The sequence below is a fragment of the Lonchura striata genome, chromosome 36 (assembly GCF_046129695.1).
Source record: "Lonchura striata isolate bLonStr1 chromosome 36, bLonStr1.mat, whole genome shotgun sequence".
In the NCBI taxonomy this organism is placed as follows: domain Eukaryota; kingdom Metazoa; phylum Chordata; class Aves; order Passeriformes; family Estrildidae; genus Lonchura; species Lonchura striata.
In genome coordinates this window covers 172118-185170 of record NC_134638.1, presented here as the reverse complement: position 1 = coordinate 185170, position 13053 = coordinate 172118, and the positions used below count along the sequence as shown (strand labels likewise).

The following is a 13053-nucleotide window of genomic DNA, read 5'->3' as shown; positions in this document are numbered from 1 at the left end:
GGATTCCTTAAAAAATCCCCTCGTTTCGGGGTGAAGCCACGGGGAGGGGGAGGGATGGTTCCGGGGGGTGCTGGACCCCAAAATCTCTCCTTTTCCCCCCGAAGCGGTGGCGGAATTATTTAATTTGTAAATAATGTACAAATTTTTACCAGCTCCGGTGTAAATACAATAAAGGTTGCAGTAAAGCTCGGCTCCTCCCGCCGGCCATTTGGGGATTTGGGGAGGATTTGAGGGAATTTGGGGCGTTTGAGGGGATTTGGGGTGAGGGAGGGGCTGGGCTGGGCGAGATCTGAGGGGGCTTGGAGAGGTCTGGGGGGGATTTGGGGGCTCTGAGGGGACCCTGAAATGGGGCTGGGGGCTCCCCGCGGGACCCTGAAATCGGCCCCAAATCGGTCCCAAAATTGGACCCAAACCAGTCCAAAATCAGGCCCAAAGCAGCCCGAAACCAGCCCAAAATTGGCCTCAAATCAGCACCAAAATTGGCACCAGTCAGCCCCAAATCAGCCCCAAAATCAATCCCAAAATTGGCCCCTGCTCTTATCTCAGCTCCCTCCGCATTTTCCCTCACATTTTCCCATTTTTTCCCCTTTTCCCCCACATTTCTGCCAAATTTTCCCCATTTCCCCCCCAGCTCAGAAAACCTGACGACCCCTTGGGGCTCCTGGGACCCCTCAACTTTTCAGGAGGTGACCCCAACCCTTCCTACAAGTACTGGTACCAGGTGGGGTTTTTGGGGGGGGTTTTGGGGTCTCCAGGGGGGTCCCCAGGCTGATCCCCCTCCCCTTTTATCCCTCCCCAGCACAGCTCCAGCCCCGGTGGCCACCAGAGCCCCTGGTGCTGCAGCCACTCCCCACGCCCCTGCACAGACTGGGGGACCCCTCCCCAAAATTTGGGGGGTGGGCATTGTAAATAAAGAGGCTGTGAGGAGTTACCCTCATTTATGAGGCGTTTATTCCGTTTTGGGGCAGCTTCCAGCAGATTTTGGGCTACCCCAAAGTGGATTTTGAGATCCTCTCTGTGGGTTTTGGGGTGACCCAGGTGGATTTTGGAACCCCAGTGTGGATTTTGAGGTACCCCCAGCAGGTTTTGGGGTGCTCCAGAAGGATTTGTGGCTGTCCCCAGCAGCTTCCAGGCAGATTTTGGGGTGCTCCAGGTGAATTTGGAGGTGCCCAGGTGGATTCCAAGGCTCCCTGTGAATTTTGAGCTGCTCCCAAGAGATTTTGGGCTGCTCTAGGTGGATCTGGAGGTGCCCCAAATACATTTTGGGGTGCTAAGGTGGATCTAGAGGTGCCCCAAACAGATCTTAGGAGGCCAAGGTGGATCTGGAGGTGCCCCAAGCTGATTTTGGGGTGCTCCAGGTGGATCTGAAGGTGCCCCCAGGAGCTGTTGCGCTGCCCAGGCTCCATTTCGGGATGCTCCAGCCGAATCCACAGCAGATCCCGGGCAGACTTTGGGATCTCCCGGGCAGATTTTGGAGTCCTGCAGCAGTTTTGGGGTCCTCCGGGCAGCTTTTGGGGTCTCTAGAAGCCCGTCTGGAGCAGCCACTGCCGCACCTGCGGCCCCCAGTGCCCGCGGAGCCGCAGCGTCGCCGTCACCTCGTTCACCTGCGCCGGCACCTCGGGGACCCCCAGGGAGCCCAGGAACGCGCTCAGGTCCCGCTGCAGCGCCTGGGGGGCGTCGCGGGGGTCAGGGGGAGCCCCCCAAGACCCCCGGGGACCCCCAAAACCTCCCCCGACTCACCCAGATGTCGCCGTGGATGTGGCGCAGCTCCGTCAGGCGCCGGCCCTGCCGCTGCCCCTCGTACACGGGCAGGTTGTGCAGGCGCGAGCGCCGCACGAAGTAGGGCAGCTCCGGGGGGGGCCCTGCAGCAATTAACACCCCCGGGGGTAATTAACATCCCCCGGGGGTAATTAACAGCCCCCGGGGGTAATTAACAGCCACCCCGCCTAAATTCATTTCACTGCGCCTAAATTTGCTTCACTGCGTAGTTTGGTATTCACTAATTTCTCCTTCAAGGAAATATTTTGGAGCCTTCCCCGGGGTAATTAATACTCACCAAGGGGTAATTAACACTCGACAAGGAGTAATTAACATCCCCCTAGGGTAATTAACAGCATCTGGGGGTAATTAACACCCCTCCAAGTGAATTAACAGCCACCACGCCTAAATTCACTTCTCTGCGTAGTTTGGTATTCACTAATTTCTCCTTCAAGGAAATATTTTGGAGTCCTCCCCGGGGTGATTAATACCCACCAAGGAATAATTAACACTGTCTGGGGGTAATTAACACCCCCCCAAAGAAATTCAACCCACCCCGGCCCAATTCACTTTGGGGTAAATAAATCTTCTTTGCTCTTTGGGCTGAGATGATTCCCTCTTGAAGAGAGTGTTTTGGGTAATTAACCCCAGGGTAATTAACACCACACGGGGGTAATTAACAAGCTCCCAAGGTAATTAAGCCCCCCAAGGTAATTAAACACCTCCCACAAAGTCATGAAGCTCCCCCAGGATAAATTAACTGATAAAGAACCCCGGTGATTCTTGCTTCGGGGTAAATCACCCCCTCTAATTACCCCCAGCGCTAATTACCCCCAGCTAATGAGCCCGGGTAATTACCGACCTGCGGGGGGGCTCCAGCCGGACGGGGTCGGGTATTTGGGGTGCGGGGGGGGCTCAGGGACGCGGCTGGGGGGCAGCAGCCGCTCCACGAACCCAAATTCAGCCGTGGACTCCTGATAGCCGGGGGGCCTGGCCGGGGTCTGTGGGACCCAAAAATCCCTGAGAGACCCCCAAAAATCCCTGAGAGACCCCCCCAAATCCCTGAGAGACCCCCCAAAATCCCTGAGAGACCTCCCCGAAAAATCCCTGAGAGACCCCCCAAAATCCCTGAGAGACCCCCCAAAAGTCCCTGAGAGACCCCCAAAAATCCCTGAGAGACCCCCCAAAAATCCCTGAGAGACCCCCCAAAATCCCTGAGAGACCCCCAAAATCCCTGAGAGACCTCCCCGAAAAATCCCTGAGAGACCCCCCAAAATCCCTGAGAGACCCCCAAAATCCCTGAGAGACCTCCCCCAAAAATCCCTGAGAGACCTCCCCCAAAAATCCCTGAGACCCCCAAATCGCCCTCCCCCATTTCTCCACCTCAAAACCCCCAGTTCCCCTCTCCCTTTTTAGGAACCCCCCAAATCTCCCCTCTGCATTCCCCCCCTCAGTTTCTTTCCCCAAACCCTGCCTCCCTCCCCAGTTTCCCCTCAGGCTCCAATCCCCCTTCACCCCTCAAACCCCGCACTCCAACTCCCCCCTCACAGCTCCCCAGCGAGCCCCTCCCACCCCAAACCCCCGCCCCAGGGTACCTGCACCCCCCTGAGCCCCCGGCCCAGCGCCCGCAGCCTCCGGCCCAGCGCCGCCAGCGCCGCCATCTTGGCTCCTCCTTCTTCCCCTCCGCCTTCCCGCCGCGTGACGTCAGCGCGCACGTACGTGACGTCAGCGCGCGCACGTGACGTCAGCGCGCTCCCCGCGCACACGCTCGCAGCCCTGAGGGAGCCGCTGAGGTGGGGCCGGGCCGGGGGCGCCGGGCGGGAACTGGGGGGGATCTCAGGGCTCTGGGGGCTCCGGGCCGGGAATTCGGGGGGATCTCAGGGCTCTGGGGGGGATCTCAGGGCTCTGGGGGCTCCGGGCCGGGAATTCGGGGGGATCTCAGGGCTCTGGGGACTCCGGGGAGGGAATTCGGGGGGATCTCAGGGCTCTGGGGGGGATCTCAGGGCTCTGGGGGCTCCGGGGAGGGAATTCGGGGGGATTTCAGGGCTCTGGGGGGGATCTCAGGGCTCTGGGGGCTCCGGGCCGGGAATTCGGGGGGATCTCAGGGCTCTGGGGACTCCGGGCCGGGAATTCGGGGGGATCTCAGGGCTCTGGGGGCTCCGGGGAGGGAATTCGGGGGGGATTTCAGGGCTCTGGGGGGGATCTCAGGGCTCTGGGGGGAATTTCAGGACTCTGGGGGCTCCGGGGAGGGAATTCGGGGGGATCTCAGGGCTCTGGGGGGCATCTCAGGGCTCTGGGGGCTCCGGGGAGGGCTTGTGGCGGCTCTGAGGGGGTTTGAGGTGGGGGGCAGCGTTGTGGAGGTTCTGGAGGGGCTCACGGGGGCGTTGCTGGGGGCGGGAGGGGTTCAGGGAAGGATCCTGAGGGGGTTTGTGGTGGGGAGGCTTTCTGGAGGAGTTTGGGGGCATCTTTTGTGGGATTGGGGGGTGTTTGGGGGTCTGGGGAGGTGTTTGGGGAGCTCTGAGGGGGATTCAGGTGTGGGGGGGTCTGGAGGGTTATTGGGGATTTGGGGGGGCTGCAGGAGCAGCTGGGAAGGCTCTGGAGGGGGTTTGGGGGGGTTCTGAGGGGGCTGCAAAGGTTTGGGGGTGAAGGGCGGGCCCTCGAGGCCTTGAGGGGTCGTTGGGGGGCAGCTCTGAGGGTGGGGGGCACCCAAGGGTGCTGCCGGTGACCCCCAGTGTGTCCCCACCCCCAGCACGGCCCTTTGTCCCCATGGCCCCCGGCCAGGTGACAAAGTCCGGGGGGTGGGAGAAGTACTGGAAAACGCTCCCAAAAGTGACAGGATTCCACTCAAAAGAACCAGAAACACCCCAGGACACACCCCAAAACTGCCAAAAACACCCCAAAACTGCCACAGCCCCCCAGAAACACCCCAAAACTGCCATGATCCCACCCAAACCAGCCAGAAGTACCCCAGAACACACCCCAAAACAGCCATAGTCCCCCAGAAACACCCCAGAACTGCCACAGCCCCCCAGAAACAACCCAAAATAGCCAGAAACACCCCAAAACTGCCATGATCCCACCCAAACCAGCAGAAGTACCCCAGAACACACCCCAAAACTGCCACAATCCCATCCAAAACAGCCACAGCCCCCCAGAAACACCTCAAAACTGCCACAGCCCCCAATATCTACTCCTGTCACCCCCAAAAGCCACCACTCACCTCCCAAAAAATAACCCTTGAATCACCCCCAAACCACTCCTCCCTCAGCTCCCTCCCTTCCCCTGATCTGCCCCCATTCCCAGGGGGTTCCCCCCCATTTTTGGGTTTTGGGGACCCCCCTCACCGCCTAATTCCCCCCTCCCCAGCCGCCACCATGCAGCTCTTCATTCGCGGCCAGACCCTCCTCACCCTCGAGCTCTCCGGCTCCGAGACCCTCGCCCAGATCAAGGTGAGCCCCCAGATTCGGGCTGTCCCATTCCCCAATCCCACCCTGATTTTGGGGTGCTGACCCCCTCTCTCTGCCCCCCTCCCCAGGAGAGGGTGGCCGAGCTTTCGGGGATCCCCGCCGAGGAGCAGCTGCTGCTGCACGCTGGGACCCCCCTGGACGATGAGGCCGTGCTGGGGCAGAGCCCCCTCCCCGAATTCACCACCCTGGACCTCTCCACGCGCCTGCTGGGCGGTAATTCCGGGGGGGGCCGCTAATTACCGGGGTGTTAATTAACAAAACGACCCCCCCCAACACCCCCATTTTCTTCCTCCCCCCAGGTAAGGTGCACGGCTCGCTCGCCCGCGCCGGCAAAGTGAGGGGCCAGACCCCCAAGGTGAGCGCTGAGGGGGCTCCCCCTGGCTTGAGGGGGTTTGGGGACCCCGCCAGGGGTTTGGGGACCCCCCTGACCCCCCCGTATTTAACCAGGTGGCCAAGCAGGAGAAGAAGAAGAAGAAGACGGGGCGGGCCAAGCGGCGCATGCAGTACAACCGGCGCTTCGTCAACGTCGTGCCCACCTTCGGCAAGAAGAAGGGTCCCAACGCCAACTCCTGAGGCCAATAAAGGAATTTGGGATCAATTCCCAGCATTTTGGGGCTTTACGAGATTTTTGTGTGTTTTACTGGGGTTTTTGAACTTTGTTTTAAAGTTGGTTGTGAAGCGTTCCGCGTGGTTTGGGAGTGAAGCTGGCCTAGAAGGGGTTCATAGGGGTTCCCGAGCAGCTGATGGGGCTGGTAATTAGAGAGAGGAGCTTAATGAGCCTTAATTTGGAGGCTGCTAATGAGAAGACTCTGTCTGGGGAATGATTCTCTACTGGGGAGGCGGAGAGAGCCGAGCGGTGCCGGAAACACCCGAGCGCGGCGGTGGGCGGGGCTGAGGAGCCGAGCGGCGACGGAAACACCCGAGGGATCCACGAAACCAGCCGGAAACACCCGATTGGAGGAGCGCGGAGCAGACAAGCCGCCATGAGAATTAATTGACGGCTCCGAACCCTTCGGAGCGCTGCCGGAAATTACCGAACGGATTCCGGCCGAACCAAACCTCCCCCGGCCTCAGCCGCCAGGGGGCGCCCCTCGCGCCTTTTCGCGCCTTTTCCGCCGCGCCGCGCTCCCGCCCCGCCCCCTTTCCCGGCATGCCCCGCGCACTATTTAAGCGCCCGCCAGGCGGCGCCGCGGCCATTTTGTCCTGGCAGCGGTGGGCTGGGGTGCGTTGTGATTTCATCGCGCTGAGGGGTTGTGAGGGGCTAGCAGGGGGGTGTGGCGGCTTCCATAATCCGCTCTCTCTCCCCTGGCTGCTGGGGAGCAGCCTGGAGCTCCCCCGGCGCTGATCCCCTCACGCTTCAGCCGCTGTGTCCGTCCCTGAGGGGCTCCATGAGGGCCCCGCGCCTGCCCCAGGGCCTGCTCGGGGATGAGCCTGTCACAGACCTGTGCTGATGGCGCGGTGAAGAATTTCGAATTCTCTGAGGGCTCGTCCTGCCTGGGGCTTGGCTGCCCTATCATTGTAATATATTTTGTTTCTAACGCTTTATTTTTTTGTTTCCATTCTAGTGTTGTTAGCCATGAAATGGAGCTTGTGCCTGAGGTGAGTAATTTAGTGTTTAATAAATTAGGTTTCAGGGCAGAGCGGGTAGCAGTGCTGCGGGGATGATCCCCATGAACTCTCTCTTGCTGATGGGGCAGTGGAGAAGCTTCTGGAACATTCTGAGTGGCACTGACCCAAAAAAGGAGTCAGATCTCCTGTGGGGAGGTTTAAAACGCTTCTGGAGCGGATCAGACTCACATTGAGGGTATTTAACCCTTTCCAAGAGTTAAAACCACGTGTAGAAGTTTAGATCCACTCTAGATCCTCAGCCTGGGCTTTAAAGCGTGGTGGGATTTAAATTTCAACTCGATATAAGAACCTGCTTGGTTAAAATTAGTATTTTAATGGATTTTTCCTTGTTCTCAGGGCATGAGCCATGGGGGCGCAGGTGAGTGGGGATTTGCAGAGGGGATGTGGGGTTTCAAATTTTGGTTTGTGGGGTAGAGTTTTGGGAGACGATTTGGGATTTTAAAAGACAGTATTGGGGGATTTGGGGAGGAGATTTGGGATTTTGAGAGAAGATTTTGATATTTAAGGGGATTTTGGGGTTTGGAATTTTTGGGTTTTGGGGATTTGGGGGTGGAGATTTTAGGGGGTTTTTGGGGTTTGGGGATGAGATTTTAGGGGGTTTTGAGGAGGGGATTTTCGGATGCTGGAGGGGCCATTGGGGTTTTGGCGAGGGGATTTTGGGGTTTTTTTGGGGTCTCCCCTGCCGAGGATGAGGCGATACCGCCCCAGACTGAGCCCTGTGACTGAGTGGTTCCCCCTGAGGCTCTGGGGGACCCCAGGGGAGTTTTGGGGGGGTCACCAATGGGGGTCTGGGGGTCTTTGTGCAAGCTTTGGTCATGGAAGGATTTTTGGGGGGATCTAAAGGAGTGTGAGGATTTTTAACCCTTGAATTTTTTCTTGTAGCTCTTCGATTTTGGAACGCTCATGCGTGGGTTCCCCATGGCACCTCCCCAGGTGAACCCTCCTTTTTTTATGGGGGGGAATGTTGAATTTCTATCTCCCTCAGAGCCCCCCGATTTTGGGGTGCAGATTTTGGGGTCCCCCACATTTTTGGCTGTTCTGTGAGGAGTGACAATGACAAGCATATGGCTGAGGGGCCCTGATGCCACGTGAGCGCTGAGAGCAGCTGGGCCGGGCCCCGCAACTAACTAATTAATTGTTTAATTCGATTTAATTAATTAATCACCACCATCCATTGATGTTTCGCAGCGGGAGAGCAGCAGAGGTGACCCTGGGGCCACCATGAAGTGACCACCACGAGCCCACCTCAGGTCAGAGCCCCCCCAAAATCCCTCCCCAATTTCAAAACCATCACACTGAGCCCCCCCCGAATTACCTAAATAATAGAAATTTAATTAAATAAACATAATTAATTTGTATTTTACAGTGGGATAGGTCTTGGGCCACCATGAAGTGACCACAAAGAGCCCCCCCTCAGGTCAGAGCCTCCCCAAGCCCCCCAGAATCCCCCGACCCCCCAGTCCGAAGCGATGAGACCCTGAGCTGGAGGCTGAGTCCGATGGCAGCTCTGAGTTACCAAAGCCCTGATCGGATTTGGGGAGGGGGCTGCACCCCCCTGCGGGGTTCCGACCCCCCCTGAGCCCCCCAATTTCCTCCACAGCCTCGGGAGCTGCGGATCCCTGTGGGCAGGTGAGAGCTGGGGGTCCTGGGTGGGTTTGGGGGGGTCCAGGGTGGGTTTGGGGGGTCCTGGGTGGGTTTGGGGGTCCCAGGCCCCCCATGAGGAAACCCCCACGTGTCTGACCCCCCCGGCTGGGCCCAGGACCTGCAAAGGTGGAACCCCCTGGAGCCCCCGGGGGGAGAGGAGGACAGAGAGTCCCAGCAGGGACGGTCTGAGGGGGCCTGCAGGGCTTTGGGGGGATTCTGTGGGATTTTGGGTGTCAGAACTCAACACTGACCCTCCCCTGTTTCCGTTCCAGGGTCCAACCCAGTCCTGCCCCCTCGGGGGTCCATAGATGGGGGACCCCAACCCCCAGAGGGGAATTTGGGGGGTTTTGGAGCCAGTCTGTGAATCCTGAGAAGATCCCAGGTAAATCCTCACCTGGAGGGGGAATTGTTCACTGGGGTGGGGGTCCCTGGGCTGGGACCCCCATTGGGGTGACCCCTGCAGGGACGATTTGGGGTAAATTTGGGGCTTTCCTGGTGATTTTGGGGTGTGGAGGCCCCCCAGGGGTGATGACCTCATGAATCTCGTTCGGCTGAAGCTGCTGCTGACAACCCCAGGCCTGACCGGGGGGGGCTTTTCCCCCTTATGGGGTCCCCAAATTCCCCGAGGACCCCCCTGACCCCCCTTGTGTTCCCTCCCTGCAGGTGACAATCCCAGGACACACCTGGAGCCAGGTATGTAAATGAGGGGGTGTGGCCTGACCCATGACATCACAGCCCCAGTTTTGGTGATGATGTCACTAGCTCACTTTGACCCCCCTGAAAACACCTGAACACCTGAAAAATTGGGGTGGGGGTCCCCGGGGGGGTCCTGGGGGGGAGGGGGCGCCCTAAAGCCCCTCCCCCCCTGCTGTCCCACAGGTGCGGCAGGAGCGGGGCTCAGGTGAGCCTGGGGGGGATTTTGGGGAGCGGGGAGGAGATTTGGGGTGTTGGGAGGGATTTGGGATTTCAGATTTTGAGCTTTGGAGAGCGGATTTGGGGTGTGGGTTTCAAATTCTATTTTGTGGGGAAGGGATTTGGGATTTACAAAACCATTTTGAGGTTTGGGGAGGAGATTTGGGATTTTGAGAGTCGATTTAGGGTGTGGAGAGGGATTTTGGAGAGTGGAGAAAGGATTTGGGGCTGTGAAGAGAAGACGTTGTGGTGAGGAACTTTGAGGTTTGGGGAGAAGATTTGGGGGGAGTTTTGAGGAAAGGATTTTGGGATGGTGAGGGGCCTCTGGGGGTTTGGCAGGAGGGATTTGGGGGACAGGATTTTGGGATTTAGGAGAGATTTGGGGTGTTTTTGGGGTCTCCCTGCCGAGGATGAGGCGATACCGCCCCAGACTGAGCCCTGTGACTGAGTGGTTCCCCCTGAGGCTCTGGGGGACCCCGGGGGTTTTGGGGGGTCCCAATGGGGGCTTGGGGGTCTCCTGGGTTCGGAACAGATTTTGGGTGATTTTTGAGGAGTTTGAAACCTTTTAACCCTTGAATTTCTTCCTGCAGTTCTTGGATCGTGGAAGTTCTACCAACATAAATAAAAACTGCTATTTTTGTTAAAAACATTGAATTTCTGCTTGTTTCTTATTTGGGGAGGAGGGACTGAGGGTGAGGGAATTGCGGAGGGGGGTCACACCTGAGCCCCTCTATGCTTTTAAAGGCTACAAAAACATCTCAGGAAGCCAAAATTCCGAATTTAAACTCATTTTTTGGATGATTTTGATAATTTCCAGGTCTCCTGTGCCCCAAAACCCCCCGGGCATGGAGGGGAGCCTCCCAAAGCTCCCCCAAACCCGCGGCGTCACCGTGGGGACCTGCTGGGGTGTTCTATGCAAATGAGAATGCTTATATGCTAATTGCACATGACGTAGCTTAAGGTTATGCTAATTGCGTTGGCGTCATGGCAAATAAGGCGCATGGCATGCAAATCGAGGTGCTCGATCGTCCAATCACATCACCAGAGGAACGCGGTGGGGCGGGGCTTCTAAGCGCAGGTGAAAGGCGGTGTTATGTAAATTGAAAAGGCGGGACAATGCAAATTAATCACAATGTTCAGCCAAGAGCATCATGGGAGCATAAATTTGGGGAGATTTTCGGGATTTTAGGGGTCCGTGTGTGAGAAGCGCGGGAGGGAAGCGCGGGACGGGGCGGGGAAGGCGGCCGGGAGCGGGGCCGGGCGGGGCGGCGGCGGCGCGGGGGTGTCCGTGAGGTGCGGGCGGGGCCGGTGCGGGTCCGGCGCGGGGCCGGGGCGGGGTCCGGTATCGCTTCTCGGCCTTTTGGCTAAGATCAAGTGTAGTATCTGTTCTTATCAGTTTAATATCTGATACGTCCTCGATGAGAGGACTTCATATTAAACGGATTTTTGGGCTCGGGAGTTGGACCCGGAGCTTGCTCCCTCCGCTCCGCGCATCGTGCCGGTATTGCAGTGCCTCCGGGAACGGTGCACCCCTCGGGGACCTGTGACGGTGAACAGCAGATGAGGAGATGCTTCGGGCGCGGCTCTGCGGCGGCAGCAGCCGCAGCGTCCCGGGATCGCGGCGCCTCCGGGAGCGGCGCGCCCGCCGGGAGCGTCACACGGTGGAAACTCACGATCGTGATTCCATCGCGATTGTCCCTTGGTGTCACCCCCAGCCGACGGGGACATCCCGGGGAACCGAGGGGCGGCACCCCACAGACCCCGGGACCCCCGCGTGTTTTGGGCAGGAGTGGAATTTGGGGGATCCCCCCCAGCCCCGTCGGGACCCCGCGGGTGTCACCGCCTGTCACCCTCCCGGTGAGCCCGGGGACACCCCGGTGCCCCGGGGGGGATTCGGGCTCCCCCCGGATCTGGGAGGGGTCCCCGACCCCCCCACACGCACTCGGGACAGGTTTTGGGGCGCTCGGAGCCGTTTCGGGGTTCGGGGTTCGGGATTTGGGTCAGGAGGGGCCGATTTGGGGCTTTTGGGGTCCCGCTGCCGCCCAGCCCCGAGCGCCTTGAGGGGAACGCGGGACCCCAATGGCGGCAGCGGCGGCGGCGGGGGGAATGCAAATGAGCGGGCGAAATTACCCTATTAGAGACGAGAGGCGGGGTTATGCTAATCACCAGCCGGCTGGAAAAGAGGCGGTGCCAATGCAAATAAAGCGGCGCAATCGGCCAATCACCATGCGAGGCGGGAATAATGGAGTGGGCGGGGCTATAAAACCACACTGCGAGTTTATTTGCATAAAGGGGCGGGGCTATGCACATTAACTGAACTTCCTCACAGCCGCGCAATGCATATTGGGAGCATTTTTTGGGAGATTTTTGGGATTTTAGGGGTCGCAAGGTGCCGGACCCGGGAGGGAAGCGCGGGATGGGACGGGGAAGGCGGCCGGGAGCGGGGCGGGCGCGGGGGAACCGAGGGGCGGCACCCCACAGACCCCGGGACCCCCGCGTGTTTGGGGCAGGGATGGAATTTGGGGGATCCCCCCCCAGCCCCGTCGGGACCCCGCGGGTGTCACCCCCTGTCACCCTCCCGGTGAGCCCGGGGACACCCCGGTGCCCCGGAGGGGATTCGGGCTCCCCCCGGATCTGGAAGGGGTCCCCGACCCCCCCCCACGCACCCGGGACAGGTTTTGGGGCGCTCGGAGCCGTTTCGGGGTTCGGGGTTCGGGATTTGGGTCAGGAGGGGCCGATTTGGGGCTTTTGGGGTCCCGCTGCCGCCCAGCCCCGAGCGCCTTGAGGGGAACGCGGGACCCCAATGGCGGCAGCGGCGGGGAGAATGCAAATGAGCGGGCGAAATTACCATATTAACGACGAAAGGCGGGGTTATGCTAATCATCCGCCTGCTGGAAAGGAGGCGGTGCCAATGCACATACAGCGGCGCGGGCGGCCAATCACAAAGCGAGGCGGGAAAAAATGCGATGGGCGGGGCTATGAAGCCACTATGCGATGCTATTTGCATAAAGGGGCGCGGTTATGCACATTTCCTGAGTCGCCACGCGCGCAGTGCATGCTGGGACGATTTTTTGGGGAGATTTTCGGGATTTTAGGGGCCGGTACGCGCCGAACGCGGGAGGGAAGCGCGGGACGGGGCGGGGAAGGCGGCCGGGAGCGGGGCCGGGCGGGGCGGCGGCGGCGCGGGGGTGTCCGTGAGGTGCGGGCGGGGCCGGTGCGCGGCCGGCGCGGGGCCGGAGCGGGATCCGGTATCGCTTCTCGGCCTTTTGGCTAAGATCAAGTGTAGTATCTGTTCTTATCAGTTTAATATCTGATACGTCCTCGATGAGAGGACTTCATATTAAACGGATTTTTGGGCTCGGGAGTTGGACCCGGAGCTTGCTCCCTCCGCTCCGCGCATCGTGCCGGTATTGCAGTGCCTCCGGGAACGGTGCACCCCTCGGGGACCTGTGCCGGTGAACAGCAGATGAGATGATCACAATCGCGGTTCCGTGGCGGCAGCAGCCTCGGCGCCTCCGGGAGCGGCGCGCCCGCCCGGTTCTGTTGTTGTAGATCAATAAATGCAGACCGCTCTGAGGGCTCGTGCCGGTTCTCCGGCCCCGGTTCGGTACCGGATCCGCCCCGCGGGAGCCCCGGGGCTCCG

At 59.7% G+C, this 13053-nt stretch overlaps 2 protein-coding genes, 1 long non-coding RNA gene and 6 other non-coding genes across 10 annotated transcripts; 8 read left to right on the top strand and 1 right to left on the bottom strand.

Annotated features, from left to right (window-relative positions):
- Nucleotides 1–933: 933 nt before the first annotated feature.
- Nucleotides 934–3440, bottom strand: MRPL49 (mitochondrial ribosomal protein L49). Its single transcript, XM_077789700.1, has 4 exons — nt 3354–3440; nt 2621–2759; nt 1741–1862; nt 934–1667 (listed from the first exon to the last, which is right to left on the bottom strand). The coding sequence occupies exons 1-4, from the start codon at nt 3417–3419 to the stop codon at nt 1521–1523; spliced, it is 474 nt and encodes a 157-aa protein (XP_077645826.1). The 5' UTR covers nt 3420–3440; the 3' UTR covers nt 934–1520.
- A 42-nt stretch (nt 3441–3482) lies between these two features.
- Nucleotides 3483–5832, top strand: FAU (FAU ubiquitin like and ribosomal protein S30 fusion). Its single transcript, XM_077789699.1, has 5 exons — nt 3483–3551; nt 5125–5207; nt 5294–5438; nt 5525–5580; nt 5673–5832. The coding sequence occupies exons 2-5, from the start codon at nt 5133–5135 to the stop codon at nt 5796–5798; spliced, it is 402 nt and encodes a 133-aa protein (XP_077645825.1). The 5' UTR covers nt 3483–3551; nt 5125–5132; the 3' UTR covers nt 5799–5832.
- Nucleotides 5833–6404: 572 nt separating this feature from the next.
- LOC144247946 (uncharacterized) lies at nt 6405–10059 on the top strand. Of its 2 annotated transcripts, XR_013341386.1 has the most exons (9): nt 6405–6447; nt 6791–6824; nt 7191–7212; nt 7737–7787; nt 8455–8483; nt 8771–8880; nt 9162–9191; nt 9378–9399; nt 10001–10059. It is a non-coding gene; the product is annotated as an uncharacterized LOC144247946 (long non-coding RNA). The 2 variants fall into 2 exon arrangements; XR_013341387.1 differs by lacking the exon at nt 9378–9399.
- On the top strand, nt 6879–6952 carry LOC116184686 (small nucleolar RNA SNORD26). The gene has a single exon (XR_004149421.1). It is a non-coding gene; the product is annotated as a small nucleolar RNA SNORD26 (small nucleolar RNA).
- On the top strand, nt 7533–7600 carry LOC116184688 (small nucleolar RNA SNORD31). The gene has a single exon (XR_004149423.1). It is a non-coding gene; the product is annotated as a small nucleolar RNA SNORD31 (small nucleolar RNA).
- Nucleotides 8566–8692, top strand: LOC116184689 (small nucleolar RNA SNORD22). The gene has a single exon (XR_004149424.1). It is a non-coding gene; the product is annotated as a small nucleolar RNA SNORD22 (small nucleolar RNA).
- Nucleotides 9811–9878, top strand: LOC116184687 (small nucleolar RNA SNORD31). Its single transcript, XR_004149422.2, has one exon. It is a non-coding gene; the product is annotated as a small nucleolar RNA SNORD31 (small nucleolar RNA).
- Nucleotides 10060–10754: 695 nt separating the features above from the next.
- Nucleotides 10755–10945, top strand: LOC144247968 (U2 spliceosomal RNA). Its single transcript, XR_013341403.1, has one exon. It is a non-coding gene; the product is annotated as a U2 spliceosomal RNA (small nuclear RNA).
- Nucleotides 10946–12660: 1715 nt separating this feature from the next.
- On the top strand, nt 12661–12851 carry LOC144247965 (U2 spliceosomal RNA). The gene has a single exon (XR_013341400.1). It is a non-coding gene; the product is annotated as a U2 spliceosomal RNA (small nuclear RNA).
- The last annotated feature ends 202 nt before the right edge of the window (nt 12852–13053 follow it).

Coding starts and splice junctions, on each gene's coding strand:
- MRPL49 (XM_077789700.1), bottom strand. CDS start 3,419: ATGGCGGCGCTGGCGGCGCTGGGCCGGAGGCTGCGGGCGCTGGGCCGG. Junction 2,760..3,353: donor GGGGGCTCAGGGGGGTGCAG/GTACCCTGGGGC, acceptor TGGGTCCCACAG/ACCCCGGCCAGGCCCCCCGG. Junction 1,668..1,740: donor ACATCCACGGCGACATCTGG/GTGAGTCGGGGG, acceptor GACGCCCCCCAG/GCGCTGCAGCGGGACCTGAG.
- FAU (XM_077789699.1), top strand. CDS start 5,133: ATGCAGCTCTTCATTCGCGGCCAGACCCTCCTCACCCTCGAGCTCTCC. Junction 5,439..5,524: donor CTCCACGCGCCTGCTGGGCG/GTAATTCCGGGG, acceptor TCCTCCCCCCAG/GTAAGGTGCACGGCTCGCTC. Junction 5,581..5,672: donor TGAGGGGCCAGACCCCCAAG/GTGAGCGCTGAG, acceptor GTATTTAACCAG/GTGGCCAAGCAGGAGAAGAA.